This window comes from Kogia breviceps, chromosome 3, assembly GCF_026419965.1.
Source record: "Kogia breviceps isolate mKogBre1 chromosome 3, mKogBre1 haplotype 1, whole genome shotgun sequence".
Taxonomy (NCBI): domain Eukaryota; kingdom Metazoa; phylum Chordata; class Mammalia; order Artiodactyla; family Physeteridae; genus Kogia; species Kogia breviceps.
The window spans coordinates 150,900,602-150,913,478 of NC_081312.1; the positions used below are offsets into that span (position 1 = coordinate 150,900,602).

Consider the following 12,877-nt stretch of genomic DNA (forward strand, 5'->3'; position numbering starts at 1 on the left):
AGCTTGGCTTCTCCAGAAAGGCTGGTATGTGTTCTTCCTCTTGAATAATGAGGACAAGGGAACTTGATTTCCGTTTTCTCTTTGACCACTGGGAGGCTCAGCACTAAATGTGGAGCCCATCTCTAGTAGCTGTGTGAGGACCTTATGACCTGCTTATGTGGAACCTATCCTTCGTTTCTGGTTTGGATGTTTTCTTCAGATGTGTTGTTTCCTCCACTCCTGATTTTAGTGTTTATATTTTACTACCTTCTTTTCTTTGCATTTCCTTGCCCTTTGTGGAACCAGGCTGGGGGTATGTAAAAACACTCACCACGTAAACACACATGAAGCTGTCTTCTCAACTGCTTTGTTGGGGTGTTGCATTTTTTGCTTCCTCAGCTTCGTGAAGCTATTTGTCTGCGTGGTTGCAATCCACTGGTCAGTTAGGAGATGGCTGGGGTTGGGTAAGGTGGCTGCTCTTTGCTTGTTTTTCTCTTCTTATCAGCTGCTTTGAATTTTTAAAATAATTTCTCTCCAAATCCATTAGTCACTGAAAGCACAGATGGTTTCGTGGTGGATAGATGTGTGTTTATTTTTTTCTTCTTCTTTTTCTTTGAATTTATTTCTTTAGCATTGCACAAGTATAACCTGTAGAATCCAAAAATGATAACAAGTGCAAAGGGAAAAAAAATTACCTGTAATTCCACCAGGGATACCACTTTCCAGCATTTTGTGATTCATCCTTCTGGATTTTTTTCTGTTTATATTTTTCCCACAAACAAATAGAATCTAACTATGCATACTGTTTTATAACCTTTATTTTCATTTAATGAAAGATACTTGAAATTTATATCGAAGATACATGCACATCATTTTTTTTTTTAAGCATAGAAGGACTTATTGTGAAAAGCAGTAACTGCCTCAGTCTTCCCCAACCCCAGGCCTGGGTAAAAGGGGCAATTTTAATCATTTAGACTTATTGTTATACAATGGTTTCCTCCACTTAGGTAAAATGCTTATCCCACTATTTCTTGGCTTATTTGACTTGCTGCTGAGAAAAATAAAGCTTTCTATCAGTTCCATCACCCTTCCCCACTTCCTCCAAACATTTTCTGCCACTATATTTGGTTACCTTTGAAATTTAAAATAAGATACTTAAGGACTTCCCTGGTGGTCCAGTGGTTGAGACTCCCAGCTTCCACTGCAGGGGGTGCAGGTTCAATCCCTGGTCAGGGAACTAAGATCTCACATGCGGTGTGTGGGGGGTGGGGATGGAAAAATAAAATAAAATAATATACTTAAGCCTCAGTGTCTTGTTCCACTAACCACGGACAGTCTCTTGTGGCCCTCATTGCTCTCAGAGGAAGATACGGAGACTTGACTTTTTCCTTGACTCTCCTGGCCCCCAGCATCACAATGCCTGTCTGTTGTACATTTATGGTTTAATAACCATAAATCTTCCATGAGTGACTGCGAGGCAGTATAGTTGAAGACCAGGGCTCCATGTTTGCATTCCTCTGTAAATCATGTTCACTGCAGCCCACAGGAGTGGGCTGTGCTTACAAGTCCTTCTCTTTGAGTCTAACGCCACTCAAAGGAGAATGTTAAATATACTTTCCTTTCTTATATTCCGTCAGGTGCTCAAAATCCATCACTTTTGGGCTTCCCTGGTGGCGCAGTGGTTGAGAGTCTGCCTGCGGATGCAGGGGACACGGGTTCGTGCCCCGGTTGGGAAGATCCCACATGCCGCGGAGCGGCTAGGCCCGTGAGCCATGACCGCTGAGCCTGTGCGTCTGGAGCCTGTGCTCCGCAGTGGGAGAGGCCACAACAGTGAGAGTCCCGCATACCGCAAAAAAAAAAAAATCCATCACTTTATATTTTAGTTCGCTTCATATTTTGACCATGCTTTTTTCCATAACTGTGTTTGCTTGTTGGTCTGGAGTTTCTAATACAACAACATTTTACCAGCTGCATAGTATTCCAGCAAAGGAAGTATTTGGGTTTATTTTCACCCAGTCCCCTGTGGTTGGACATTTAGGTTGTTTCAATTTTTCATTAACATGAATGGTGCTATAATTGATGTTCTTTTATGTTCATCATTGTGCCTTTGTCTTGTACATAATGTTTGAGGGTCTGGGAATGCTGCTCCCCTTAAATCCCATCGCCTTGTCCCCAGCCCCATGCCACCCACTGCTTTGCTGATCTACCTTCAATCAGATCGGCGCATTCTAGAGGTTGGTATAGGAAGGGTTCTTGTGGGAGGGGGGACCCCCAGGTAATGTCCATCGGTTGTCCTCTCTCCAGGCTCTGAAAAGCGGTCACTCCTCAGATTTGAAGTGGATCACATCTCCAACTATACAGCCCTCCTGCTGAGCAGGGATGGCAGGACTCTATATGTGGGTGCTCGAGAGGCCCTCTTTGCGCTCAACAGCAGCGTCAGCTTCCTGCCAGGCGGGGGATACCAGGAGGTGAGATGATGCCTGGGGATGGCTAGCCTGGGTGGAGGATGCCAGTGGGGAAGATTGAACTTCTGGGTCCGAGGATGATGCAAATGGGAGAGGGGAAAGGAAAAGAGGGGCATATCCTTCGTTCCCACGTGCACACTTACCTTCCCCTTTCTAATTCCCCAGCTGCTGTGGAGCGCAGATGCAGAGAGGAAACAGCAGTGCAGCTTCAAGGGCAAGGACCCACAGGTGAGCTAGCACCTGGAGGTGACCTGGGCTGAAGGAGGGACAGAGGGAAGGTGGTAGATCTGGGCCCGGGATGGAGGCAGGAGGTGGGAGCAGATGCAGCGAGCTGTGATAGAAAGGGCATAGGCTTCTGAGATTGTCAGACCTGGGTTTGAGTCTCAGCCCTATACTTACTATGTCTGTGACATTGGACAAGTAAGTAGATTTGTGTCTCTGAGCCTTGGTAAAATGGGGATAAATGATGCCTGTCTCACTGGACTTAACCGTCAAGATTCAATGAACTAATAGGTATAAGGCACCTGGCACATAATAAGTGCCAAGTAAACATTAGCTTCCAGCATGAGCAGTGATTGGGTGGGGGTGGGAGTCTGTCCTTCTGAGGGTGGTGCCTGATGTAGCAGGTCTGACATAATCCTGGCTTGGTTTCGGCCAGACCACTGGGTGGGAGCCAGTCCAGCCTGGGGTTCTCTGGGAGGACTCCCCACCATTCCCAGAGGCCTTCCTGGTCCTGAGTGCAGCAGAGGGCAGTTAAGGTGAAGGCAGAAGAGCACCGGTTCAAGTCCTGACCACCCCTGATTTCTTTTATTCAGCAGAAGTGTATTAAGCACTTGCTCTGTGCCCAGGTGCTTTTAGACACTGGTTTTGTTGTTTTTTGTTTTTTGTTTTTGACACTGGTTATTATATCATTGTGAAAAAAAAGGTCAGGTTTAAAAGGTGGTCAAGGTTACACTTCATTTAAAAAGTGACATTTGAGCCAAGATTACTTGGCTCAAATGAGGTTAGGGAGTTGACATGGAGGAGTGGAACAGGACTATAGATTTCACTCTGAGCGAGGTATGTGGGGAACCACTGGCTGGCTGAGCAGGGCAGTGACGTGGTCTGGTGTGCATTTTCAAAAGGTCACTCTGGCCGCCGTTGTGGAGAGCAGCCTTGTTGGGGCGAGGACAGAGGGAGGGAGACCAGTGAGGGGCAAGAGGCGATGGTGCCCGGACCAGGGTTGGACCAATAAAGGGAGTGAGGAATGGTTGGATCCCGGAAGTATTTTGAAGATGGGGCCACCAGGATTTCCTGATGGAAGAACCAGGGTAGCAGGTATCAGAGGAGAGTCGAAGCCGGCCGTGAGGCTCAGGGCCTAAGGAGCTGGGAAGGTGGAGTAGCCGCCAGTGCAAGGGGGCAGATCCCGGAGGAGAGAGTTTTGGGGGAACAATCAGAAGCTCAGTAGGAGATTCCTGTTAGACATGCTCGAGGAGGCAATCCGCAAGTCTGGGGCCCAGGGTTCAGGGCTGCGTGTTTCCTCCTGCTCTGGGCATAGCTGCCTCACCAGGTGGGGCCAAGACAGCTCAAAAGGGAGGGATTCTGTGCCTTCACCCCAAACTGAAGAGAAGTTTTCCAATCACAGAACTACCAGAGGCTCAAGGTCTCCCTCCTGCGCACACGCTCCATGGTCCTCCATCTGCTTTGCCCCATGAAGCTCCTGGAGTCTCATTTACTCCAGGATTTGAGTACTGGGGAGCAGAGGCCTCACCCCCAGGGCTGGCCTTGCGTCTGGTGGGGAGGGCTTGGCGGTGACCCCTGGTGGCTTGCTTGGGCCTGACATCCTCCTCCCTCCTCCAGCGGGACTGTCAAAACTACATCAAGATCCTCCTGCCACTGAACAGCAGCCACCTCTTCACCTGTGGCACCGCGGCCTTCAGCCCCGTGTGCACCTACGTTGTGAGTGCCCCTCCTCACCCCGGGCTCGCCTGCGGCTGGCCAGGGAACTGCCTGTCTTTGTGCCCCAGGGAGCTGCTCTCTAGCACTGACCCTTGGTAAAGGGCAGGGCCCAGGGGGAGGCTTCTTGACAGCAGTGGGCCCTGAGAGCCCTGAGGCCCAGCCCCAACCCTGATGGCTAGGTTGCCCTGCAGGGGGAGGCGGGGGGGTGGGATTCCCCAGGCACAGAAATCCTGGCTGACCCACAATCACGCACTCTGGCTTCCTCCAGCTCTTTCCCCTGCTCTCACTCAGTTCCCACCAGCCCACCTTGTCCACCCTCCTCAACGCACGCATACCCTTACGTTTCTGCCCTACGCACACCTTCATAAAGGGTGGCATTTTGAGGCTTTGGAGCAACCAGCTTTGGAGTCAGACATAACCTGAGTTTGAATCCTGTCGCTGCCCTTTCCTGGTTCACATTGCCTTTCTAAGCCTCCTCTCCTCTGTTAACGTAGGGCAACAGTGCCCACCACGTCAGGTCCCAGTGAGACTGTGCCTGGGGTGCCGGGATGAGAAGGATGGCCCGTCAGACCCCTCCCTTCTCTCCAGCACACCTCCCTGTTCTCCCGCCGAGCCCGCTCACTCCCTGGCGTGCCCCTGAGCTCTCCCATCTACTCCCCTGCAGAACATGGAGAACTTCACTCTGGCACAGGACGTGGTGGGGAACATCCTCCTGGAAGATGGCAAGGGCCGTTGTCCCTTTGACCCCAATTTCAAGTCCACGGCCCTGGTGGTGGGTGAGTGTTGGGAGGCAGGGGAGCAGGGTGGGCCCCAGGTATGAGCTGGTGGGTCCATGCCACACCGATTCCCAGGGGCTGCAGCGACCCTGGGCTGCCCTCAGGTTGGCTTTTCTTAGTTCCTACTCCCTCCTCTGTCCTCCTCAAACAAGAAGGGCAGCATTCGTGTCACTCTGGGCCCTGAGTGGGAAGGGGCTGTGCTGAGGGCTCATTCCCATGGACATGTCCTTGTGGCAGATGGCGAGCTGTACACTGGAACAGTCAGCAGCTTCCAGGGGAATGACCCGGCCATCTCACGGAGCCAAAGCCTCCACCCCACCAAGACTGAGAGCTCTCTCAACTGGCTACAAGGTGAAGTCCTCTCACCCCACCCAGTGGGCTGTCACGGGGCCTAAGGAAGGGGGCGCTGTCCACCCAGCAGGGCCTGAGAACAGAGTCTCGCCTGTCTGGAATCCCTGGGCTGACTCTGTGCTCCCCACTGGTCCCCACAGATCCAGCGTTTGTGGCCTCAGCCTACATTCCCGAGAGCCTGGGCAGCCTGCAAGGGGACGATGACAAGATCTACTTCTTCTTCAGCGAGACTGGCCAGGAGTTTGAGTTCTTTGAGAACACCATCGTGTCCCGCATTGCCCGTGTCTGCAAGGTGAGCGGGCTGGGCCATCCCAGAGACCCCGAAGGCTCCTCGGGTATAGAACCAGAAGGCCCCGCACCTGTGGCCTTCTCCTGTCCTCCAGGAGGAACGGCTTGGCTACTGGCTTTTCTCTCTCTCCTTTTCAGTTAAAATGTCTCTGTTGTTCGTTATTTATTTTAAAAAACATGAAAATGTAGAAAAGTACACATGAAAATCACTTACAAGATAAGAGGCACCGCGGTATCGTGATTACGAGCATAGACTCTAGAGCCAGGCTGCCTGGGTTCAAACCCTGCAGGTCGTGTGATCTTGGGCAATTTCCTTACTGAGAAATCAGTTCGTTTCCTTCTCTTTTCAGTGGGAATCGTAACAAAACTCCCTCAGGGTTGTTATCGATCTGTGTAGGGCTTTTAGAGATGTGGTGAGCAACCACTAGTTGTCGACTATTGGTGTTATAATCCCACCGTCCTACCACAAGAAGTGACCACTGTTAACAAGTTAGAGTGTTCCTTGCTAATTTTTTTTTGGCACGTGTGTAAATACATACGTATTTATATTATTTAAAACCATGTACAAACAAGAGTTATACTGTAATGTGATTCTTTAGCTTTCCTTTTTGCTCAGTGATGAATCGTGACATCTTTCCAAGTTTGTAGATAGACTCCCCTTCGTCCTTTTCCCTGGTGTCCCACAGTAAGGAAAGCGCTGTCATTTACTTAGCTAGCCTCCCGGTGAGGGGACCTGAAGGCTGCCACCTCAAGTCTTCCTGATGTGAAATGGACTCAGGCCTGGCTTTGGGTCTGTCTGGCGCTTCCTGACGTCTGTCTCAGCCACCGCTGGGGAGGGGGCAGCGAGGAGCACCAAGTGTCCCACCCCTGCTCGTGCCTAAGCCCAGGCCCTCTCTCCCTCTCCCAGGGTGATGAGGGGGGCGAGCGGGTCCTGCAGCAGCGCTGGACGTCCTTCCTGAAGTCCCAGTTGCTGTGCTTGCGGCCTGACGATGGTTTCCCGTTCAACGTACTGCAAGATGTCTTCACGCTGAGCCCCAGCCCCCAGGAATGGCGTGACACCCTCTTCTACGGGGTCTTCACATCCCAGTGGTAGGGCCCCCAGGACCTAGCTGAGAACGGGGTCAGGGGGACGAGTTGGGGCCGGGTTTGGGCCCTGCTGGCCTCATCGTGAGCCCCAGGGCTCCTGGGCTAATCTGGCCACTTCCTTGGTAGGCACAGGGGGACCACAGAAGGCTCTGCCATCTGTGTCTTCACCATGAGGGACGTGCAGAGGGCCTTCAATGGCCTCTACAAGGAGGTGAACCGCGAGACGCAGCAGTGGTACACCGTGACCCACCCAGTGCCCTCGCCCCGGCCCGGCGCGGTGAGTGCTACCCCCGTGCTGGGAGGATGGGTCCCCAACCGTGCTGGGATCACTTGCTTTCTCTGAATCTGTTTTCTCACCTTGAAAGCGGGAACGAAGCCCAGGCCTGCTTGTCTTTCTGAGTTAGATGTGACCATGAATGTCGGGGTGGCTTCAAACCTGCTTTAGGCTGCGCAGGGGTGTCCCCCATCAGGACACTGACTGCACGTGCCTCTCCCCAACTCTGCTGTGAGCTCCTTATTTATTTATTGAGTGACAGGCCATGGGGAAATAGTCCTTTTTTCTTTCCTTCCAGCCTCATGGGCTCCCCACCAAGCAGACCTTGAGACAAGGATGTGAGTGCCAGCAGTTTTTAGGGGATGTGATCCCAGGAAGAAGCAGAAGGGAACAGGATTGTGGGAGGAGGGGGCGGAGCTAAGAAAGTGTGTGTCACTGAGCTGCTACTGCTGTGGGCACCTGGAGCTTGTTCCCTGGGGCCCTGGGAGGCTGTGTGGAGCACATCTCAGCATTGTCCCACTGGGGTGTTTGTCATCAACTCCTGTGCAGTTGAGGGTCACTCCAGGGTATTAATTCCTGGGGCTTTTACAGAGAATGACCTGGGGCAGAGAGAATCAGGAAGCACCCCTGGCAATATGGGAAACTAACTGCAGGCACCCTCGTGCCCCTACACTAGGAAGCCTTGGTCAGCCAGGGCATCCTGAGAGAGCACTGGCAAAAGGATGCTACAGGAGCAGGAAGTGTGGTCATGCTTCTTGAGGCTTGCGGAAGGGGGTGGGGGAAGGGTGGGCAGGAAGGAGGGATGGTTGGTGGGCAGAGACGGGGAGACCCTGGTAGCCGGGGCCCTTGGACGCCCCACACCCTGGGCTTTGCCCTTAGGCGTGTAGATCAGTGCACTGACTTTGCAGAACTGGAGTGCTGTGCTGTGGCTTCCAAGGGCGGGGCAGGTACCCCTGCTGTTCACTGTGGAGACAGGGCCAGCAGTCCCAGTGGGATTTGCAGGAACCACATCCTGCTTGCTGCCCTAAGTGCCACTTGCCTCAAGCCACCGCCTTCTCCTTCAGTGCATCACCAACAGCGCCCGGGAAAGGAAGATCAACTCGTCCCTGCAGCTCCCCGACCGTGTGCTGAACTTCCTCAAGGACCACTTCCTGATGGACGGGCAGGTCCGCAGCCGCCTGTTACTCCTGCAGCCCCAGGCCCGCTACCAACGTGTGGCTGTCCACCGCGTCCCTGGCCTGCAGCGCACCTATGATGTCCTCTTCCTAGGCACTAGTGAGTGCCCACAGCAGGGCAGGCTCGGAGTCAATGGGGCATAGCTATTGGGATGTGGGCATAGCTATTGGGACGTGGGCCTCAGGCTCTGCACAGGGCCTGAGTGCTGTCCATGTTGCAGGTGACGGCTGGCTGCACAAGGCGGTGAGCGTGGGCCCCGGGGTGCATATCATCGAGGAGCTCCAGATCTTCTCATCAGGACAGCCTGTGCAGAACCTGCTCCTAGATGCCGACAGGGTGAGCAGAGGAGGAGTCCGGGCAGCGTGCTTGGGGTGCCCAACCCCTGCCCCAGCCAGATGGAGAGATCCAGGCTCCTGGCATAAGCTCTCAGAATGTGGGGGCCCGGAAGCATGAGAGGAGGCCCCCTGTGGGTGGCTTTTGTGTGCAGCTCTGGGTGGTGGCCCTGGCTGCCCGTGCCTGCTTCTCATCCCCCGTGCCTGTGCAGGGAGTGCTGTATGGTGCCTCACACTCGGGTGTGGTCCAGGTGCCCGTGGCCAACTGCAGCCTGTACCAGAGCTGCGGGGACTGCCTCCTGGCCCGGGACCCCTACTGCGCTTGGAGCGGCTCCAGCTGCAAGCATGTCAGCCTCTACCGGCCTGCAGTGGCCTCCAGGTGAGAGCTCCTAAAGGCCCCACCCACTTGTCCAACCCTATGCACTAGGCCTCCGAGTGCCTTCCCTAAGCCCTCTGTGGAATCACCACACAGCCTCATTTGTGTCCACTGTCTGGGAATAATTATTAATCAGCTCCCCTTCTGACTCTCATTAAGTGTTGTAGTTCAAACGATAAATTATGTTTGCCTTACCCATCTGTAAAGCAGAGACAAGATTTGGTAAAGTATGAAATGTCAGAGCTATGAAAAGCTTTGCAGGAGAATGTCGATTGGCCCGTGAATGTAGTTAATGAACAAAAAATAAGGGCTACATAACAGTCCGTTAACAAACCCATTAAGGGAATTCCCTGGCGGTCCAGTAGTTAGGACTCTGCGCTTCCACTGCAGTGGTCACAGGTTCGATCCCTGATAGGGGAACTCAGGTCCTGCAAGTGGTGCGGCCAAAAACCAACCAACCCATTAAAAACTGTTTTCAAAATCACTTATTTAGATTTAAAATTTTCATATGGAAAAAAAGATAAATAAAATTAAAACTACCCTAATCCTACCACCTAGACTTACAGTGAGATTTTAATATATATCCCCCAGATTTTTCTACATATGTGTAAAATAAACAAAAATACACATATTTTAAGTAAATATGGGATCTGTCCTATTTGTAGTGTACATACTTCACTCAAGGGGATACCTGGTTCCAGTTTTATATTTCAAAACACCATGTATGCGTACACATATGTACACCTGAAGGCACGCTCAAAAAATGCTGCCTGCCATTCTCGCTGGATGGTTGATTGTGACTTTTGTAATGTTTTTAGCCTTTGTGCTTGGTTTTTTCTGGTTTTCTAAAAACAAATCAGTGCATGTGCATTGCTTTAAAAGAGACAGGTACATACATACAGATCCAGCTGTCCTTCCAGACTTTTTCTAAGAGCTCAACTCACTGCTTTTGTAATTCAGGGAAATGTTACAGTACCTTTTTTTTTTTTTTTTTTAATATTTATTTGGCTGAACCGGGTCTCGCTTGCAGTACACAGGATCTTTCCTTGTGGCACGTGGGCTTTTCTCTAGTTGTGGCACGCAGGCTCTAGAGCACGTGGGCTTAGCATGTGGGATCTTAGTTCCCTGACCAGGGATCGAACTCACATCCCCTGCATTGGAAGGTGGATTCTTTACCACTGGCCCTCCAGGGAAGTCCCTACAGTAACTTTTAACTGAAGTAAACACTGTGTAGACAGAGGAGATGCCGGCCCAAACACTGCGGGGTGGGGTTTCCACCCAGGGAAGCCACCTGCCTTTCACCCCCGCTTTGGGCCTGGTGGTCCCTGAGCCCTTCCCCAGGCCCACATCTGCAGGGCTGCGTGAGGGCGTATGCTGCACGGAGGGTGGGCAGCAGATGAGGTCTTGTGGGGGTTCCTGGCCCATCCCAGACTCTTTGGTCCTCAGGCCATGGATCCAGGACATCGAGGGGGCCAATGCCAGGGAACTCTGCAACACTTCCTCATCCAAGGCCCGGACTTCTGTATCAAGAGGTAAGGTGCCCCGTCAGAGGGTGGAGGAGAGGTGGGGGTCAAGAGTGCCTAGAAGGCTCCTGCAGCCACTGCTGTGTGTAAATGCCTTTCCTCACTTCCTCACCCCTTTGGCCCTGCAAGCAGGACCCTGGCAAGTGAGACCCCCAGTCCCCGAAGTCCCTAGAGTTGCTGTTACAGCATGAGGACCATAGCACAGAGGGAGGTGGGTGAGCCTGCGGCTACCGTGGATGCCAGCCCCCCTTTACCCGGGACTGTGCCTCCTTTGCCTGCAGGCAAGAAGCATTGTGAGCCAGTTCAGTTCCAGCCCCACACAGTGAACACCTTGGCCTGCCCCCTCCTCTCCAACTTGGCAACCCGGCTCTGGCTGCACAACGGGGTCCCCATTAATGCCTCAGCCTCCTGCCGTGTGCTGTCCACCGGGGACCTGCTGCTGGTGGGCAGCCAGCAGGAGCTGGGGGAGTTCCAGTGCTGGTCGCTGGAGGAGGGCTTCCGGCAGCTGGAGGCCAGCTACTGCCCAAAGATGGTGGAGGATGCAGTGGCAGACCGAGCAGACCGGAGTGGCAGCATGCCCGTCATCATCAACACGTCTCGGGTGAGCGCGCCGGCCGGAGGCAAGGCCAGCTGGGGTGCAGACAAGTCCTACTGGACCGAGTTCCTAGTGATGTGCGCGCTGTTCGTGTTCGCCATGGTGCTCTTCATTTTATTCTTCCTCTACCGGCACCGGGGCGGCATGAAAGTCTTCCTGAAGCAGGGGGAGTGTGCCAGCGTACACCCCAAGACCCGCCCAGTGGTACTGCCACCTGAGACCCGGCCACTCAATGGCATGGGCCCCCCTAGCACCCAACTCGACCACCGAGGCTACCAGGCTCTGTCGGACAGCTCCCCAGGGCCCCGGGTCTTCACAGAGTCAGAGAAGAGGCCGCTCAGCATCCAGGACAGCTTCGTGGAGGTGTCCCCGGTATGTCCCCGGCCCCGGGTACGCCTGGGCTCTGAAATCCGGGACTCTGTGGTGTGAGAGCAGACTTCTAGAGGCGGCCTCCCTCTAGGGGCCAGGAGTGCTCAGAGAGGGTCGGCTGGGCCTCTGCTCCTCGTGGAACACAGCCGCGGTGCCCAGCCCTTGGGAGCGATGGAGCCAGTTCGCCTGCTGTGAAGCGGCAAGGCCCCTCCACCCCAGATGGCCACAGCCCCACAGGGCCTGGCTGAAGATCGGGGCCTGCCCGGGTGGGCAGAACAGTGCTCCTATGTAAACTGAGCCCTTTGTTTCAAAACAGTTGAAAATGTGAAACAAGAGAAAACAGTGAGAGAGCACAGAACGCCATGCACACAGCCGGCCCAGCCTCCGGACTGGGAGGGCTCATCCAAAGTGGTTGTTGGAGACAAGAGTTGGACATCCCATACCAACTGGCCTCTTCCACCTTCCGCCTTATCCTACTGCCACAGGCTGCCCCTTCTCACGGCAGAGCCAGGGGCCAGCTCGGGCTCCAGTGGGTCCAGCCTCGCCAGCTGGCCCAGTTGTTGCAGCCATCATCCTGTCACCTCAGGGACCAGAGGGCCACGCTGGCACCACAGCCCTCACGAGGCCCTGGGCTCAGACCCACCTCCTGGACCTTTCCGGCCTGTATCAGGTTGCGGCCACATGAGAGAGACAGAGGGCAGCGTGAGCCCAGGAGAGAGTATATGACAAATGTACACCTTCCCTCGGAATTCCAGGAAGACTGTTGCCTGCCTTCCTCCATCCCAGCCTGCAAACCTGTGTCCCTTTTCCCCACACCTGCCCTGGCCTCCTCTTCAAAACCAGTCCCCAGTTCACCCCTACCCTTGCAGCCTCCACTCTAAGGGATGTTGATACTGCCCAGCACAGCGGCCCTGAGTTTATGTGGGTTTTGTATTCTTTTTAATAAAATGCACTTTACTTTTTTTTTTTTTAATAAAATCTAAAGAATTGAAATTGAATCCTGCCCCTTCCAAAAAGCAAAGGACTGTTGCTTTTTGAGGCTGGTATAGTTCTTTGAGTTCTGGGAGGTCCTAGGCCTCCTCTTAAAGGTGCTCGTGGGCCAGAGCCAGTCCAGCCTGGCCAACCACACCTCCCAGCAGAGCCAGGTTCTTAAAGTGGGGAGTTTAACCAACACACTGATGGGTGGGGGAGGGGATTTGGTCACTTTACTTCAGTCCCTGTACTTCGCATCCCCAGTTCAGGGATGGGGCACAGGGGACAAGGTCTTGAGTTTTCTTGTTTTAACTTGAAAAGAATTTTTAGAAGTCCACTCCTTCCTCATGCCAGCGTTTCCAGTGTCACACAAAGGC

General features: G+C 53.4%; 1 protein-coding gene across 16 annotated transcripts in view; it reads left to right on the forward strand.

Moving 5' to 3' along the window:
• The window catches only part of SEMA4B (semaphorin 4B), a 91,398-nt gene extending 78,874 nt beyond the window's left edge, over nt 1–12,524 (forward strand). For 14 of the 16 annotated variants that reach the window (XM_067029913.1, XM_067029920.1, XM_067029915.1 and 11 more), the window contains 13 exons: nt 2,284–2,447; nt 2,610–2,672; nt 4,284–4,382; nt 5,047–5,158; nt 5,396–5,509; nt 5,650–5,801; nt 6,705–6,886; nt 7,010–7,160; nt 8,222–8,432; nt 8,554–8,669; nt 8,878–9,044; nt 10,488–10,573; nt 10,846–12,524. In XM_067029913.1, the coding sequence (XP_066886014.1) occupies nt 2,284–2,447; nt 2,610–2,672; nt 4,284–4,382; nt 5,047–5,158; nt 5,396–5,509; nt 5,650–5,801; nt 6,705–6,886; nt 7,010–7,160; nt 8,222–8,432; nt 8,554–8,669; nt 8,878–9,044; nt 10,488–10,573; nt 10,846–11,588 (2,360 nt within the window). In that variant the 3' untranslated portion in view covers nt 11,589–12,524. The remainder of the gene's footprint in view (nt 1–2,283; nt 2,448–2,609; nt 2,673–4,283; nt 4,383–5,046; nt 5,159–5,395; nt 5,510–5,649; nt 5,802–6,704; nt 6,887–7,009; nt 7,161–8,221; nt 8,433–8,553; nt 8,670–8,877; nt 9,045–10,487; nt 10,574–10,845) is intronic. The other 2 variants (XM_067029923.1, XM_067029924.1) reach the window with 2 other exon arrangements.
• Nucleotides 12,525–12,877: the final 353 nt, after the last annotated feature.